General features: G+C 40.4%; 1 protein-coding gene across 1 annotated transcript in view; it reads right to left on the bottom strand.

Moving 5' to 3' along the window:
- Positions 1-19,569, bottom strand: part of ARHGEF38 (Rho guanine nucleotide exchange factor 38) — a 156,704-nt gene that overhangs the window by 65,304 nt on the left and 71,831 nt on the right. Inside the window, exon 3 of the mRNA XM_061419469.1 lies at positions 10,515-10,638. Coding sequence (XP_061275453.1) covers positions 10,515-10,638 — 124 coding nt within the window. The remainder of the gene's footprint in view (positions 1-10,514; positions 10,639-19,569) is intronic.

Below are 19,569 nucleotides of genomic sequence, written 5' to 3' on the forward strand. Positions count from 1 at the left end.
TGCATTGGAGAAGGAAATGGCAACCCACTCCAGTGTTCTTGCCTGGAGAATCCCAGGGACAGTGGAGCCTGGTGGGCTGCCATCTATGGGGTAGCACAGAGTTGGACACGACTGAAGCGACTTAGCAGCAGCAGGGTAAGACCAGTAAGAGACTGATAGACCATAAAAGGAAAAAAAGAGAAAGGAAGGGAGCCAGAGCAGACTGTGGGGTCCTGTCCCATGACCACAGTTGTGTCCAGTGCCACAGAGGACAATGTCATAATTGTGCTGGGGTCTCTCAAAGGAAAGGCTATTCCATCACTGACAGTGTAACAGATGGGCAGGATAAACTGGGGAGCAATAGTAGGCAGTAGTGATGGGCAGTATGTAATATGTAATAAGACCTATGTCAGGAAGAGCTAGGGCTCCCTTATAACTGTATCTGGAATTAGTGATGCTATTTGGAGAAACTCAGGCTCTTAGCTTTTTCATCTGAACAGTGAGATGGTTGGATTGGAATTGGGCTTCCCTGGTAACTCAGATGGTAAAGAATCTGCCTGGAATGCAGGACATGTGGTTTCGATCTCTGGGTTGGGAAGACCCCATGAAGGGAATGGCAACCCATGCTAGTATTCTTGCCTGGAGAATTCTAGGGACAGAGGAGCCTGGTGGGCTACAGTCCATGGGGTCACACAGAGTTGGATAAGACTGAATGACTACACTTTCTTTTCTTTTTAAGTATTAGTCAAGAACTAACACTAACACTCAAGGAGGAGAAGGCAATGGCATCCCACTCCAGTACTCTTGCCTGGAAAATCCCATGGACGGAGGAGCCGGGTAGGTTGCAGACCATGGGGTCGTGAAGAGTCGGACACTACTGAGCAACTTCACTTTCATGCATTGGAGAAGGAAATGGCAACCCACCCCAGTGTTCTTGCCTGGAGAATCCCAGGGACGGGGGAGCCTGGTGGGCGGCCGTCTATGGGGTCGCACAGAGTCGGACATGACTGAAGTGACTTAGCAGCAGCAGCAGCAACACTCAAGGATAAAACTGTTGATTTTGATAATAACTCAAGGTCTCCTCCTGAACCTTTTTGACTTCCTGGATACCTTAACTCTATGATGGGCTTTTTATAACAACTCACACATTAAGGAAACATTGGTTCTCTGAGAGTTGAAAGTTAAAACGTTTCTGCTGCCTAGGTTGGGAAAAGGTACAATAACTTTTCCCTCCTCAGGATTGATAATGCTAAAGACCCCATTCTCAGCCCACCTTGGTAAATACCTCTCTTGAGAATGCTTGCCTCTGCTAGTTGCTCTTCACCACCTACCAGCCTTGGAAAACGACACAGGAAAAACCACAGGAGGACTTGGTAACAACAAGAGCAATGACAATGACTGTATTCCCTCAGTGTACCAACTGGCATCCTGGATACTGAGCATTGTCTCCGCCATTCATTTCATTCATTCACCAAGTACTTATTGAGGACACTGTTCCAAGTGCTGGTAATACAACAATAACAAAACAGACAAGAAAGTCCCCCCACCTGGGGCTTGAGTCCTAGACAGGTGCACTCTCTGTCTCTCCCCTCTACCACCAAGGTCTGGCCATCCCCATTGGAAAAAATGAGCCAGTGAACCTGCTTTCTGTTGCCAGTTGCTTATCTATTCTCTCATTTCCCAAACTGTTATTGTTTGGACCACACATGCACCCAGTTAAAAATACTAACATTTTCCCCAGTCTCTGGTAGTTCAGGTGGTTAGGTCTCTTGTGTGTGTGTGAGAGAGAGAGAGAGAAAGGGAGGGAGGGAGGGAGAGAGAGAGATGGAATAATGTGTGTGTAAAATGAGATCATGAGGTATAGGAGAAGTCACTGGGAAAGCTTTCTATTTCCCCCAAATGAAAAGAGCCAGAGCAGGAGATGGTTTTGCTCTTATTACCTGCAGGAAGCATGCTTGGCAGTGGAGTAACCATCTTGAGGCCATGAAGCCAAATACCACAAGTTAAGTACTGGGAAGGAAAAAGCTGGAAGTAGCCAGCAAGTAGCTGTCTCTGTTCTAGGCTATTGAGTTATGGATTTTTTGTTATGTGAGGGAAAAAGCTAAGTCCTTTTGGTGAAGTTTCTATGCCAGGCAGGCGAGGGCAGTCCCCACTGATCAAGCGACTTGCCCCAACACGGGGGTAGAAGTGATGGAGCCGGTGTCAGGGCACCGATCTGGCTCCCTCCTAAGGCTACATTCCTGCCAGGCTCTTGTACCCCTCAAGTGTGGCATCCCTGCTAACAGCTTCTCCTCTGACTTCCTAACAGTTGGGAAAGTGTTCAGGGACTCGCAGCACTCTTACACTCACAGAAGTTTAGGACTTCTGTGTGTATTCTGTACAATATCTGACTTTCCACAACTCCTTTCAAGTCTAACAGCACAACTCAGCCACTGACCCCCAGGAGCCAGCTCCACATTGTAGAACTTCACTTTCTCCTCAGAGAACAGAACTATAGAACTTGTTACTAAGCCCTCCCGGTTTTCTTTTTATTATGAGAAATAAGTCCTGGTAGACCTGGGGCCCACCCTGACCTCACTCAGGAGACTGGAGGTCCAGCTTCTGCATTGTACTTGTGACTGCCTCCTGCTGATTTTTCCTTTCCTCTGTGGATTTGTGTGTACTTGACCTTGAACCACCCCCTCCACCTTTTTTTCTGTCCTGTTTTCTGAAGCTGACAGCTTTCTTGTTACTGACAGTTTTTGGAATAAAACGCCCTGACCTTTCGCTGCTGTGTCTGGATCTCTCTCCACCTGCTGGCCTCACATATCCCACTGAGCAGGGGGGACGCTCCCAAACCTGCCCTCACTGGTCAGGATGAACAAGCCAGGCCTTTCCATGTTCTGAGTAACACACACACACACACCCACACACACACGTGTGCACACGATATAATAGTACCAGAACAGTTGTTCAGGTGAACTACTTTGTGGCATCTCCCACACAGCATCATTGTCAATGACTAATCTCTTTTCACAGAATCACTGCTAAGGGCACAGATTCCTGCTTCAGGGACATACAAGAGACACAGCTTCAGGAGAACAAAGGACTGCCACAGAGTAACAGTGCTTCACCCACTCCATCTTCAAAGAACAGAAAGCTCTATACCGTCTTTGTCTCCGAGGATAAACTCACCCTGAGGAAAAGCATGTGAGAAACTGTAATTCCTATACCACAAGCTTCTGTCAGCTCTGGTTCTCTTTACCCTGTGTGTGAAGTAAGCAGAGAAAGTAACCTCACATGTGTTCATAACTCAGTCTTTTAAAAATACTTTGAAACATTACAACATTGTTGAAAATTTATAGAAGAGGACACAGCCCTGTTTTGGTTCTCTGTCATTATGTAACAAACCACCCTGAAATTTAGTGCCTTAAGACCAGAGACCATTTGATCTTCTCTCCTGATTCTGTGGAGAAGGCAATGGCACCCCACTCCAGTACTCTTGCCTGGAAAATCCCATAGACAGAGGGGCCTGGTGGGCTGCAGTCCATGGGGTCACTGGGAGCCGGACACGACTGAGCAAATTCACTTTCACTTTTCACTTTCATGCATTGGAGAAGGAAATGGCAACCCACTCCATTGTTCTTGCCTGGAGAATCCCAGGGATGGGGGAGCCTGGTGGGCTGCCGTCTCTGGGGTTGCACAGAGTCGGACACAACTGAAGCGACTTAGCAGCAGCAGCAGTAGCAGCCTGATTCTGTGGGTTGGCAGGTATCAGCTCAGTGGTTCTGCTTTACTTGAGATTTGCTGGGGCTGCACTCATTCAGAGGGTTAACTGGCTGGATGGTCTGAGATGGCTCATTCCCAAGTCTGGGTGCCTTGGCAGGGAGGCTGGGACAGTGGGACCACTTTCTCACTAGATAGTCTCAACTCTAATCTTTCTCCATGTGATATTCCACTGGCGTAGCTGGATTTCTTAAATGGCAGGCTCCCCAAATCAACAAAATGTAGAAACATCCAGCTTTCTTAAGGCCATGCCAGACTTCGGCACAGGGTCTCCTCCTATGCATTGTATTAGTTGATGACTCTCAGGGCCATCTAGAGGCATTATGGGACCAGACTGCATGGCAGTGTGAACACCAGAAGGCTCAGTTCCTTGAGGACCACTACTGCAATTGCTGTTCACTTTATCAAATGTGGAAATGATACTTGGTATCTCAAATCATCCTGCATAGGAGGAAACATGTTGCCAAAGTATCAATAGATAGATAAATGGTCAAGATGCACACATATGGGGAACACCTGGAAACCACACAGGCCATGAATCTTTGAAAAACATGATCAGGATCTCTAAAAAGTTCACATTTTGCATATAAGAAATCAAGCTTTGTGAATAAGTGGGTATGTTTAATATTCTCAGGGTCCTAACAAGTTAGTAACATCATGCATTGGCTATTGATGAAGGATGAGCACTGGTTATCATTATATACATTATTTTATTTAATCTTCATAAATGCTCTGTAGGGTAGGTATTATTGCCTCAAATTTAGTTCAGTGGGGCTTTGTGACTAGCCTACAAGCCCACATCTAGCAACCGCTGAGCCTGGATACAAACTAAATCAGCCTGAGATTGCAGCCTGTGTGTTCTTCAACTCTGCACTACCACTTCACTTGTTTGGTCCTTGTTCACTATTCATTTGTTACAAAATGATCTTTAAGTGGAAACAAGAGTCACTTCTCACACTCCCATCCCTAAAAATTTCAAACCCATTTCCTGTCTAGGCAGTTTGCCTCAGTCAAGATTTTAAAATCCAGTTTCTATCTTGGTATGATAGTCCAGACAATTTCCCAGAGTTCTTGGATCTACAAACATGTGCTCCGCTGTGCTTAAACTTGAACCTCATCCAAATCCCAAGTTCTTTTTTTTTTTTTCTAATTGAGTAAAGCTCTCCTGGCTTATCTATGTATCAGGAAAGTTTCTCCTTTGGCATTAGAACTATGAATCACAAACTCTTTCATGCGATCTAAGGACAAAGAAATGGAACAGCTGTGCTTTTCATTTTTTGGCAGCATGACTTTGGAAATCTCACCCCAAATCGGTTTACCTTTTGGAAAGCAAGATGAAAGATTTAGTGATGGCAAGTGCCAGTGAACTCCATTGATATGGCTACTTGTACTCCTTGTCACTGTGCTCCAGTCACATTGAACTGCTGTCCTCTATAAGAACTTCCCGTACTCTTCTGCCTTCTGCCTCTATGTCATTTGAGAAGTCTTTTGCTCAAATCTCCATCTTTGTAAATTCAAGTCCTCGCTTAAAAGCCACCTTCTAAATCAAGTTTCTCTTTATTATCTGAGCTGAATTAGTTAATTTCTTCTCTGTATCTGTATTAGTTAGCTGTTGATGCAGGAAATCACCCTCCTTCCCTGCCCCAAGAAAATTTTAAAGGCCTAAAACAACGCTATTTATCTGCTCATGATTCTCCAGGTTGATGATATGAGTAGAGCTCAGCTGGGATGGGGAGAAGGCAATGGCACCCCACTCCAGTACTCTTGCCTGGAGAATCCCATGGGTGGTGGAGCCTGGTGGGCTGCAGTCCATGGGGTCGCTAAGAGTTGGACACAACTGAGCGGCTTCACTTTCACTTTTCACTTTTGTGCATTGGAGAAGGAAATGGCAACCCACTCCAGTGTTCTTGCCTGGAGAATCCCAGGGACGGGGGAGCCTGGTGGGCTGCCATCTATGGGGTCGCACAGAATCGGACACAACTGAAGTGACTTAGCAGCAGCAGCAGCAGCTGGGATGGCCTGTTTCCTTGTGGTGTTAATGGGATTTACTGATAGGTTTGCAGTCTGTAGCATGAAGTCAGCTGGCCAAGGAGGGCCTGACTCACATGTTCAAGGCCTTGACCGTGTTGACTGGCCTGACTGGGTTGTTTGAACCTTCTCTCTCCCTGAGCAGACAGTGACTGTCACAAGGCCATTGTAGAAGATCACTTTGCTGCATTTTATTGGTCCAAGAAAGTCATGAAGCCAGGCCAGATATAAAGGGTAGGGAAATTAAAATTATGCCTCCAACTCTTTCTTTTAAATTATGGTCTTACTGGTTTACTTTATATTTTCATAAATTTTCTATAATTTTCCTCAGTATTGCAATTTATCATTAGTGAACTTGAAATTGCGAACAACTTCAATTGGGTTTTATCTGCAAACCATTATATATTAAGCATTTTGAATTAATTTTATGTTTTATAGGAAAGTTGCAAAAATAGTACCAGTAGTTTTCAAATATCCCTCACTCATTTTCCCCAATATTCCATCGACATAGTACAATTTTCAGTAAAAGGAAATGACATTTGCTCTAATACTATCCACTAAAAACTGTACTTGGAATTGTGACACTAATGGTCTTTTCCCATTCTAGTCTATATAGGCTCCCACTTGCATTTATTTGTTACTCCTCCTTCATCTTCTGCAGTCTTCAAGAGTTCCTCCTCAGTCTTACAATGTCTTTAATGACTTTGGCATTTTAGAACCATATTAATCAGTTATTTTCAGTGTCTTTCACTGAATTTGCTATTGTCTAATGTTTTCTAATGATTGGACGTGATTGCACATCTTTTTGGACAAAAGTACCACAGATATGATGTTGTGCCCTGTGTCACAAGGTTCGTGATATGAATGTGTGTTATTTCCTGGTACTGTTGACCTTGATCACTCGCTTGGTTAAGATACTCTTTGCCTGGTTTCTCAGTGAAAAGTTACCATCTTTCCCTTTGAAGTTAACACTTTTGTTGGAGACAGTTTGAAACTATGAAAATATATTTCTCCTCAAAATTTCACTCAATAAATCTGGCATCACTCAGTGGAGTCTTCGATAATAATTATGACTACAGTTTTTACCTAATGGAGATTTAAATTTTTCCTCTTTCCTTTATATTTACTTGCTGATATTTAAGTAAGGAAGAGCTTTCCTTTCTCCTCATTTATTCATATCAGTGTGGACTCTGTTTTATTCTATGGTTAAAATCTAATGCTAGTATTATTTATTTGGCTGCTCAAATATATAAACCATAATATTTTTAATTGTGGAAATACTTTCCTCCTAACACAAAGGTACCTCATAAGCTAGGAGAAAATTCTACTAAATGTAAGATATTAAAATTCAGATTATATATTGCTCTATATTAAAATATATAAATATTTGAGTTTAAATATTTTCAAAGTTCTGTCTTCTTGCTTCCATTTTCTTTTCTCTCTTTTTGCAAAGTAAAACTCATCAAACAAGTTGTTTCTATTTGTGATTTTTAGATATTTTTCTAGATGTTGTAAAATCTGGTACAAAGTATATTACTTTATCCTACTAAATAGAAGTTCTGCCAATAGCTTCTTTTCATAATTCAAGTTTTCCAAAATACAATTACAAAGTTTCACAATTAAATCTGTTATACAGTATAATCTCTCATTGTTTAATTATCTTTCAGTTAATTCCTTGTTTCCATAAGGGTAAATTTTGTTTTCAGTAATTGCAATCATGAAGACTAACAAACTGAAGTTACTTTTTCCATCTGTTTGTTGAATATCTTAACTAAAGACTTCTACTGATTTTGAACAAAATGCAATTTCTAAAAGCTAGTGACCAACACCAAAAAAAGTGTGCATATTCTCTGAATATTATATATAGTTCACTTCAATTTTATATACGTAAAACTGCATGTGAGCTTTAACTACAGTTACCATTTCAATTAATAAAATATCACAGGTCTATTACATACACACCACAATACTTTTGTTTCAGAGATTTCTTACTTTAGTAAAAAGCATTATTTTACTCTGATGCTCCACCAAAATATGTATTCATATGATAATCTACATTAACGCATTTTCCGAAGTAAAGTTAACAGTAGCATTTACAATATGGTCAGAAAATTCACCTTTGACACAAATGGCCTCCACTTCCTACACGTATTTCATTTGCATCTAATCTTTAATTCTCTACGTATCCCTCTAAACCCACTGACTGTCATTCTAGGGGCTTGATGCCTCCCACTAGTCATGGCATAGGGCATAAGCCACCCAGTGTGGGTCATGACCCCACTTACTGCTCTACCCAGTGGCTGCAGGACTTACAGCATCAAGTACATCTCCCACCCTCACCAGAACAGGAAGCAGTTAGGTCTTGCTAGCTATTCATTTCCAAAAGTCTTCATTTTATCAGTCGTTTCCCTTCAAAGGAAGATATAAGTATCCTTGAGACTAGAAAAAGTTGGGAAAAGAGAGACGGGCTCTCTTTTAGAGTTTACCACATAAGAACTCTTTAAAATGCACCTGACTCTTAACATTCTGCTAAGAGAAGCCATGTCAGAAATTAAAGCATGATGAAGAGGTCTTACCAAATCTCTGTGGCGCAACTATAAATAACGATCGTCCTTAACAAATGAGGAAGTCCAGGACAAATGCTAAACTGGACTGGATGCTTGAACAGGCTAAAACCAAGATGTTCTACACAAATCAGAATACAAGACTTTTTACACCTGGAACTGTTTTTGATTCCAGCAAATACAACCAACCCCTACATTTTGTTTGTGCTTTTTCTACATTTCTCTTGAATCTGACACCTATTTTCTATTCTCAGTGTATCCACCTTAGCCTAGCTGCTTCTTACCACATGGCTAAATTATCTATGACTTGTTTACTGGTCGAGGACTCATTTTCTCTTTCTATCCATTCTTTTCATACCTGCCATAGTTTCTTTTCTCCAGAAACTTTTGTGTCTCATCACATCCTTGCTGAAAAATCTTTTAATGGCTCCTCATTATCTGCAGAGTAAATTCCAAACTTTGATTCCAAGTACAGCTGGTCCCTGTTCTACACTTAACAGATTCATTTCTCACTCCTCCCTATGTGATTTCTTCACTCCAGCTCAGCTTGGTCACTCACCGTTTCCTAAACACACTTGGCATTTTCTGTCCATGGTTTTGTTCACGCTATTATTTCCACTTAGTCTTCTCAACATGGACCTCACTTGCTGAAATCTGACTTAATACTTTAAGCCCAAGTAACATTTTCAAGAATTCTCTGATTCCCCATATAAATGTATTCTCTTTATGGCCTGAAGTTCTGCAGTATATAAGGGGGACATTTAATCACAAGAAACGACAATTAAAAACTGTGGGGGAATATTTTTAAGTGGGGTGGCCTTTTGACATGTAAAACACTACAAATGGCCCAGGTTGTTTCACCTTTGTGTAAGATCAATCTTGCTTATTAAATTTTGGATCTTCCTTAAATATGAAACAAAATCAATTTCATGCCATTTTTCCGTTGTGTGTGTGCATGCTAAGTCTCTTCAGTTGTGCCCAACTCTTTGAGATGCTATGGACTGTAGCCTGCCAGACTCCTCTGTCCATGGGATTCTCCAGGCAAGAATATTGGAATGGATTGCCATTTCCTCCTCTGGGGGATTTTCCAGACCCAGGGATCAAACCTGCATCTCCTGCAGCTCCGACATTGCAGGCAGGTTTTTACCGCTGAGCTACCTGGGAAGCCCCATTAACAAACACATAATGAGGGGGAATAAAAACACAAGGTGTGAGTGTGTGTGTGTCTCAAAGGAAGGATGCATATCAAACTACAATAATGGTTATTTAAGGGGATGCTCGTTGCGTTGGTGGGTTGAATTACACTGTATACTCCCAAATTGTTTTAATATTTTGTAATGAGCATATATTAAATATTTTTTGTGAAACAGAAAAAAAGATTACAGCACATTAAAAAATGTTTGGCCTACATGGCACTGTGTCTGTGGTATCTTGGTTGTGGCAATCGCCTTCAAGTAGTTCACAACACAGTATTCCCTTGAAGCTCCTAAGAATCCTGGCATATGCTACTGCTTAATAGATATTCATTAGGTGATTTGATACATAAATGCCCAATGAATGGAGAATATAGAGGGAACAAAAATTTGACCCAACCCTTTTTCAGTGATTTCTCTGTATTTTTTTTCAAAATCTTATCAGAATAAGAAAATTATCTATGACTGTGTGAGAGTAGAAACATATTTGAAAAGCAAATAATATAGAGAAAAAGGAAAAGCATGGAAAAGTCGTTAAGTTGTTTTAATAATCATATAAACTCTCCTTGCAAATGTTACAATCCCAAAATAAGTGGATTCCTAGTCATAAGATGAATAAGAAACATTGTGACTAAAATCAGTAAAGCTATTAAAGTATTTAAATGTTTAATTCTTTAAGAATCAAGTAACTGTTGGCCATAAAACTAAATAAGAGAACATCTGGAAGGCAAAGAGGTTGAAAGATTGGAAATTAAAAAAGCAAATGGTGTGCTTAGTGCTACTGAGGGACTTCGGCAAATGGATATAAACCCATGTGAAAATAAATACAGAGTGTGTGTAATTACAATGAGCCCTAAGATGCGTTAAGCGTTTATATATCTCCTGGGAAGCTTGGTGAGTCAGAAACATAAAACCAAAGCAACGGGAGGCTATTAAAATATTATTTCCTGTTGTATTGGAGAACTTGAGAAGAGAATAAACATACCGATTACTTGCATGGCTGGTTCTACGTCTGTCGTGGCCTCTTCCAGCAATGACAGCAGCTTGGCTGATATCTGATGCACCGATTCGATGTTACTAAACAAGCTATCCACATCCAGCCGATCAACCTGAAGAAACACAAACACTGAGCACCAGCTGATGGAGAGAGAGATGCACGCTATTTAAGACGTTTCCTCTTGCTAAACAGTAAGCATTTTATATGCCAGCCCATACTGCTTTCATCAGCTGCTTCTGTAAACATTCTTATTTGGGGTTCCTAGAGGGAATGTGCAGTTCTTCATGCAAGATATTGGGATGGTGCATCTGTTGTTACCTTCCTCTTTTTCTTTATTTTGACTTAATTTTAATGAGTTGAGTATACATCTACATAACCCCCTGTAAGAATCAGAGTGTGAAGAAGATATGGGGTCCATAATTGGTATTTTATTAATTGCCCTCTATGAGGGTATGTATGAGTACATATGAATTTAGAACATTTTACTGCTTATACAGCAGAAGTCAGACCTTATACTCTAGGCAAGTGACTATTTTCAAAGTTGTTTTAAAACCACAGATGTTCTGAAAGTGATGACAAGTAGATGTGCTGAGTTGTTTCCTGCTTTCTTTCCTTAAAAGAAATGTAAATGGAAATCTCCACCAAATATGTTCTACTAATTAAAGATTCATCATATTTTATAAATTCATGCACACCTTCAAAAGTGCTTCCCAGGTGGCGCTTGTGGTAAAGAATCTGCCTGCCAATGCAGGAGATGCAGGTTTGATCCCTGAATTCAGAAGATCCCCTTGGAGAAAGAAATGACAACATACTCCAGTATTCTTGCCTGGAAATTTCTATGGACAGAGGAGCCCGGCAGGCTACGATCCTTGGGGTTGCAAAGAGTGGGACACAACTGAGTGACTAAGCACACACACACACAACACACCCCCTCAAAAACCAGTGTAATGGGTTCTAGATGTTATAGCTGGTGCTTATAATAATTTATTCATTCTTTTACTAAATAATTTCTGAAGTCCTTTTATGTACTAAGAATTGCAATGGAGGCCAATCTCTGTCAAAGGCATTGTGTGATTAGTAAGGGATGGCCCATGATCCTAACCTATCCAGGAAGAGCATGATGAGCTATGTGCCAGATTTTGCTGGATCCTACTCAAAATCTTTTTGATGATTTTAAACCAGATCTCATTTCATAATCAAACAGCATCTTGGTTCAGGCTCCACTCGGCTGCCACAGGGAAAAGGAGCAGATGTCTTTTATTTATGGTTTTTTTTGTACATGAGGAATAGGTGGATAACTAAGTCATCAATAGTCAAGTCATGGAGAAGCTTAAAAGATGAAAAACAGAATTACTTGTCCAAAACAAGGCTGACAAAATTAAGGGTGAGAAAGAGACAGCAAGTTCATCTAAGGATCAGAAGAAAAGGAGTCAAGAAATGAAGGGAAATTGGGAACAGGATATAGAATAAGAGACAGACCTGGAAGAATTCCAGGAAATCAAGGCCAACAATTGCCGCTTCTTTTTTATGCTTTCAACATCAGTTTCTTCTGTGAGTTAAGAAGCAACAGTTAGAACTTGACATGGAACAACTGACTGTTTCAAAATTGGGAAAGGAGTACAACAAAGCTGTATATTGCCACCCCGCTTATTTAACTTACATGCAGAGTACATCGTGCAAAATGCCAGGGTGGATGAATCACAAACTGGAATCAAGATCGCTGGTAGAAATATCAGTAACCTCAGATATGCAGATGATACCACTCTAATGGCAGAAAGTGAAGAGGAACAAAAGAGCCTCTGGATGAGGGTGAAAGAGGAGAGTGAAAACCCTGGCTGAAAACTTAACATTAAAAAAAAAAAAAGAACATCATGGTATCTGGTCATATCACTTCATGGCAAATATTAAAAGTGGAAATAGTGACAAATTTTATTTTCTTGGGCTCCAAAATTATTGCAGACAGTGACTTCAGCCATGAAATTAAAAGACGCATGCTCCTTGGAAGGAAAGCTATGACAAACCTACACAGCATAATCAAAAGCAGAAATATCACTTTGCCAACAGAGGTCCATATTGTCAAAGCTATGGTTTTTACAGTAGTCTTGTACGGATGTGAGTGCTCGACCATAAAGAAGGCTGAGTGCCAAAGAATTGATACTTTTAAGCTGTGGTGTTGGAGAAGACTCTTGAGAGTCCTTTGGACAACAAAGAGATCAAACCAGTCAATCCTAAAGGAAATAAACTCTGAATATTCATTGTAAGGACTGATGCTGAAGCTCCAATACTTTGGCCACCTGATGCAAAGAGCCGACTCACTGGAAAAGACTCTGATGCTGGGAAAGATTGAGGGCAGGAGGAGGAGGGGGCGACAGAGGATGAGATGGCTAGATGGCATCACCAACTCAGTGGATGTGAATTTGGGCAAACTCTAAGAGATAGTGGAGGACAGCAAAGCCTGGCATGCTGCAGTCCATGGAGTTGCAAAGAGTAGGACGTGACTTAGCGATTGAACAACAACAGTTTCTTCAGGAGTGCTGCGTATATTTAGGAGGCAGGGAGGAGGCAGGCTGCTCATTTTTTATCCCATCCTTTTTTGGACATTGATCTTATTCTTGAAACCTTGTTCCACAACTGGACATGGATATTAGTTTGATCAGGATAGAAGTGAAAGCCACTCAGTCCTGTATGACTCTTCGTGACCCCATGGACTATACAGTCCATGAAATTCTCCATGGACTTTCACGGAGTCCATGAAATACTGGAGTGAGTAGTAGCCTTTCCCTTCTCCAGGGGATCTTCCCAATCCAGGTTGCAGGTGGATTCTTTACCAGCTGAGCTACTAGGGAAGCCCAAGTTGATCAGGATGTTCTGAAACATGAAAGCAATACTACATATTGCACTTTGCTTAAAATTTTGTGACTATGTCAGTTGCTTCCTGTGGAATATATTCTGGCTGGATATATGGATTTCAACCATCTTGGGAAATTCCTCACCTTATTATCATTAGTCTGGTCCTCAAGAAAACTATAGGACAGGGCACACGTGGCTCTTCTGCCTAATATCTATGGGTTTTCAAGACTTTATTTTATATTAGTAAGTATGTTTAGTATTATACAAAAATACCTAAAAGGCAGATAACAATCATATGACTTTTTGTTAATTATAATTTTAAATGACACATATCTCTTGAGTACACATATCAATTGAGTAATGTATTGAGCATTAATTAAATCACAAAGGTATAACTGCATAGTGCAAAATACGTTTAACAAAAGTTCTGTATGAGTCAATTTTTTCTAGATTGATTGATTCTAGATGTGCTAGTTTAACATTTTGTAAAATCATATTTTGAAATAAATCCTTCTAAAGTATCAAATTTCATCCCTAATTTACTTGTTTTATAAGGAAGTATTTCATATAGTGTACCCTATTATTTGACCATAAAAAAGGCTGATGCTAAAGAATTGATGCTTTCAAACTGTGGTGCTGGAGAAGACTCTTGAGAATCCCTTGGACAGCTAGGAGATCAAACCAGTCAATCCTAAAGGAAATCAACCTTGAATATTTATTGGAAGGTCTGATGCTAAAACTGAAGTTCTAATTGTTTGGCTTCCTGATGTGAAGAGCTGACTCACTGGAAAAGACCCTGATGCTAGGAAAGATTGAAGGCAAGAGGAGAAGAGGGCAACAGAGGATGAGATGGTTGGATGGCATCACCGACTCAACGGACATGAGTTTGAGCAAGCTCCAGGAGTTGGTGATGGACAGGGTGGCCTGGCGTGCTGCAGTCCATGAGGGTCGCAAAGAGTTGGACACTGAGTGACTGAACAATAACAACAACCTTACTATTATTTCATTTATTTGGGGTCTTCATTCAGAAGGACATAAAGTGCTTAATATTTATTATTTCCTATATTGTTCCAACTTCTCTGTAAAATATGAATCAGTGTGAAAACAGGGAAATTCATGCAGAATGAAGAGAGTTACCATGCCCCAAATTATGAAGTTCAAGACAGAGTTTGAGCTGGAAATTGACCTTTTATTTCTATGCTACAGTCCATAATAATACATAATAATAGAATACTTCATCATCTCTGTTTGGATTTTTTAGCTTGAAGTTTTCACAAATTTGTCACCTCTACAATTTATTTCTCAAGGTCAGAATCCCACATATCTAATTTATATTTTAAATTCATTTAGTAAGGATCTAATTCTGTATTCTATCTACAATCAGAGCTTGATGCAATGAATTCTAAATTAAAAAAACATAGGTTTTGATTTCTTTTATTTCTGAAGGACAGAAAGTATTAAAACATCAATTGGTACAGTTTCAATCACCAATATCACCATAGCCCATGGGGATCTTGTGAATCATGAGATGAATTCACATTTAGTCTCTACTATGCCAAGGAACAAACAAATGTCTCATCCAAATAGGCTTTTAAAACTGGTAGATGATTTTATAATTACTGATGTAAGTTCAAGGAAGCATTTGTATACATTTATTATTTACTAGAAATGGGCAGTACTCAGCCTAGGCTGAGTTGTATTTTAAATGAAATAAAATTCACTTTTTGATAAAGAGATTTAGTTTAAGTGTATACATTATTCTAAGCAAAGTCAATATATAATCTTTTGAAAATACAAGACAGAAATATTAAAGGTCAGTGTTTTGGTGACAGTTTAATTTTTTGCTTCACAAAAGTATTCGCAGGATATACTTCAAATAGTAAGTTCCCGTTACATTTAAATAATTGCTGTATGTATGGTTGCATGTATATGCAAATCTGCCCAGCCATAAGTGTCTAAGTAAAAGAAAACACATCATTAAAATTTTCTCTGTTCAGAGACTGTAATCATCAGTATAGAATTCCTCTGTCACCACCAGCATCTTGTACTCACTCTTTTCAAAACGTATTTTGCATTTTCCCACGATCACATCCCAGCCCCAAGCTCTTTCCTTTGCTCACAAAGGCTTTGCCCTCATATACCTTACAACACTCTACCCATCTGAAATGAAATATGGTAATGGTAGCATTTGCCCAGCAGTTTTGCTCAGCTCCCTGTACTTTCTGTTGCTTCTGGGAGAAGCCACGGTTGCCCAGTTCTACCTGATCTGGTGGAATTATCAGTCATGGTGCCTGCCCCTGCCCAACTCCCTCCAGTGGTGAGCATGTGACCCACTGCCATAGCAATTGGCCTAGGATGGCAGGTTGCTAAGCAGAGCCAATGAGAATCTTCATTGATTTTTAATCAATAGTTGTTGGGAAATAGAAGAGCCTAGATTGCCAGCCCTAGGAATATAAGTTTCTGTCTTTAGCAGTCATCCTTGTGGAGAACTTGACTGCTGCAAAGCCAACACAGAGAGGGAAACTGAATCTGACATCATCATGTTAGCTCCTGTATCTACCTTGCCTAAAGCAAGACATCCTTATTATAGAAGCTGATGAGCTGATTTTTAAAATTCAAGTTAGTTGGAATTTTGTTTCAGTAACTAACAGGGGACTAACACACTTCTCTTTATTCAGAAGTGAGCCAGAATCTCACTTCCTCTAAGAAATCTTTCCTGCTCCCTTGGTTGGAATTAACCTCTCCCTGTCCTGAGCTGCCATGACTCTTGCTCTGATGACCCAGTGCTTATATTGAAGCCCATTTTATATTTAGGAGATATTTATTAATTTGTCTGTCTTTATGTAAAAACTGTGAGTTCCTCCAGGACATTTGTCTTCATGAGTTATTTGAATGCCCCACTGTTTCTAATACAGTGCTAGACTCCCACCTAGTTACTCAATAAAAGTTTGACAATTTGAATTGAATTAAATCACTACAATTGAAATGATTGATTTTCTCTGTGGGAACCATCAATAAATATCCTTTTTCTCTACTCTACTGGGCCTTGAGTCACAAGTATGAGGAGATCAAAGTGGTTTAAAGAAAAAAAAATCAAAATCATCTCATTTGGTTGTTCAAAATATCACATTTAGTGGCTATTTTATAATTTTCTGCTAAATTTTATCTGCAAAGAAAACTGTTGTGCTCAGTTTGGCCATTACTAAACCTGGAAGATTTGCTAACAAAGGCTACACTTCCTCCTTCATTTACAGCTGGGAAATCCCTGTTTGTTGTCTTCTGTTTAATGAGCTTTGGGACGGTCAACCTACACACAGTCAAAGACAGGAATAACCAAACCTTCTCAGGTGTTGCGCAAACCCCAACCACAAACACCTTTAAAAGTGACCATTGAAAAGAAGTTGAGGAACAAAGTTAAAAAAAAATTTTTTTTTTTTCCAGAAAAGTAGTTCATGTACACTGTAGAAAATGGTTGCTCTAGTGGCAAAGAACCCGCCTGCCAAAGCAGGGAGACATCAGAGGCATAGGCTTGATCCCCTGGAGAAGAAATGGCAACCCACTCATTTCATACTGATGAGAAACATACTGATTCTTACCTGGAGAACCCCATGGCCAGAGGAGACTGGCAGGCTACAGTCCATGGGGTTACAAAGAGACAGATACGACTGAAGCAACCTCGCACACACAGATAACTAAAAGAAAGAAAATGCCATTGCGTATAATTCTACCCCACAGAAATGACCACTGACATTGCGAGGTATGTCCTGCCATATTGTTTTTCTCTGTGTGTGTGTACAACTGTACAAAAGATTTATATACTTTCAACCCTGTTATAAGTTGAGTTTTTTCAACTTAGTATAATATGAACATCTTTTCATGTCATTAATTTTTCACAGTTGCACTATTTTAAATGTCAATATTATATGGTAATACTGTAGTCTAGTTAATCAGTCATTAAATCTTTGAAATCTAGATAGATTGCTGTATTCACTATGATAAGCAGCTCTTCTGACTAAAACCATATTCACACACCCATGATTATTTCCTTATGATAAATTTCTTAAGTGTAATTATTGAGCTAATGTTATTAATATTTCTTAAGGCTTTCTAACTAGTCTTGGCAAATTATAGCAGTAATTACATTGTTTTCCTCTAAAAACCAATGAATTAAAAACCCACAGTTGGATATTACTGCCCTGACCTCAATGTGGAAATGTATTTTAAGCTTCTAATTTGATGATCAAAATCACACAACTTTAATGTTCAATGTATATACATACAACAGTTCTAGAATAAGGAAGAAAATAAACAACATTGCTTTTGAGGACTATTGTGATTGCCACCATCCAAATGCTTCTCTGGAAATTGTTTCTAGAGAAGACTTCAATATTTCTATTTGATGTGGTTTGACAATAAGTCTAGGTTCAATATGGGCTTCCCAGGTGGTAAAGAATCCACCTGCCAATGCAGGAGATGCAAGAAATGTGGGTTCAATCCCTGGATGTGGGTTGGGAAGACCCCCTGCAGTAGGAAATGGCAACTTGATCCAGTATTCTTGCCTGGAAAATTCCATGGACAGAGGCGCCTGGTGGGCTATAGTCCGTGGGGTCGCAAAGAGTCAGACACAACTGAGTGCGCACACATACAAACACAAACACACACACACACAAAGTAGGCTCAATATAAGGTCCAACTCTGAACCCTGTATTAGAGTTCATATAGAGGAAATCCATCTTGGATATCATCTGACTCAGTCTCAGAAAACCTGGGTCCTATCTGTCCTTTCTACAAGCCAGTACCATGCACACAGCATTATGGTGAAGCCTGGGCATGGTCACTAAATTAGTTTGCTCCATTATTAATGTTGAAAGCTAAAAGCCCAATGATATTAAGATTTTAACTGTAACAAGGTGAGAGTGGAAGAACAGTGAAAATGTATTAAAAACAACTCTAGGAAGTGGGGACCCAGGAGGGATGTTCTGAAAGGGAAGAACCAGGTCTAGTTTTATTTTTTGGTGAGGCAACTGAGAAGAGGAAGCCTTGTGAGACAGAAACTGCAGCAAGTGGGGAAGAAGGATGTTGGCAGAAGGCCCTGGCAACCGCAGGGCTGGAATAATTATCTAATTACGATGGCATTTACTCAGATGGTTGGCTTCTAGATTGCAAAGCTTTTCAGGGTAAACTAGCCATTATTTCATCAGGTTTCTCAAAACTACTGATTTGTATGTGTGAACTTTCCTGCTGTGAAACTAGACTCTAAACTGGCTAATTGAGTTAAACTGCAAGTTAAGTCACTATCACAGCTAGACAGCAAGCCTTTTCACTAATCTCGCAGTTAAATGCCCCAGTTACTTGATACCTGCCCGGAAACAGTCCCAGGCTGGGAGACATTCACATGGAAAGGCCTGATCAGTGCAGAAAGTAAGGCTGGGACCCTGGGACAGACCCCTCAGGATGAGCAAGAGAAGGAGCACAGCCAAGAGAGGTGAGTGAGGAGAGTCTTCATTAGACCAGAGACTGTGGTCAAATGTCAGAGCTTTTTGGAGGACTCTGAGAGGAGCTACTCCATGTTCAAGATCAGGAGGGGCGGCCGTGAGGAGATACCCTCATCCAAGGTAAGGAGCAGCGGCTGTGCTTTGCTGGAGCAGCCATGAAGAGACACTCCATGTCCAAGGTAAGAGAAATCCAAGTAAGACGATAGGTGTGGCAAGAGGGCATAAGAGGGCAGACACATTGAAACCATAATCACAGAAAACTAGCCAATCTGATCACATGGACCACAGCCTTGTCTAACTCAGTGAAACTAAGCCATGCCGTGTGGGGCCACCAAAGACGGGAAGGTCATGGTGGAGAGGTCTGACAGAATGTGGTCCACTGGAGAAGGGAATGGCAAACCACTTCAGTATTCTTGCCTTGAGAACCCAATGAACGGTATGAAAAGGCAAAATGATAGGATACTGAAAGAGAAACTCCCCAGGTCAGTAGGTGCCCAATATGCTACTGGAGATCAGTGGAGAAATGACTCCAGAAAGAATGAAGGGATGGAGCCAAAGCAAAAACAATACCCACTGTGGATGTGACTGGTGATAGAAGCTAGGTCCGATGCTGTAAAGAGCAATATTGCATAGGAACCTGGAATGTCAGGTCCATGAATAAATGCAAATTGGAAGTGGTCAAACAGGAGATGGCAAGA

The sequence above is a fragment of the Bos javanicus genome, chromosome 6, assembly GCF_032452875.1.
Source record: "Bos javanicus breed banteng chromosome 6, ARS-OSU_banteng_1.0, whole genome shotgun sequence".
NCBI classification, from domain to species: Eukaryota; Metazoa; Chordata; class Mammalia; order Artiodactyla; family Bovidae; genus Bos; species Bos javanicus.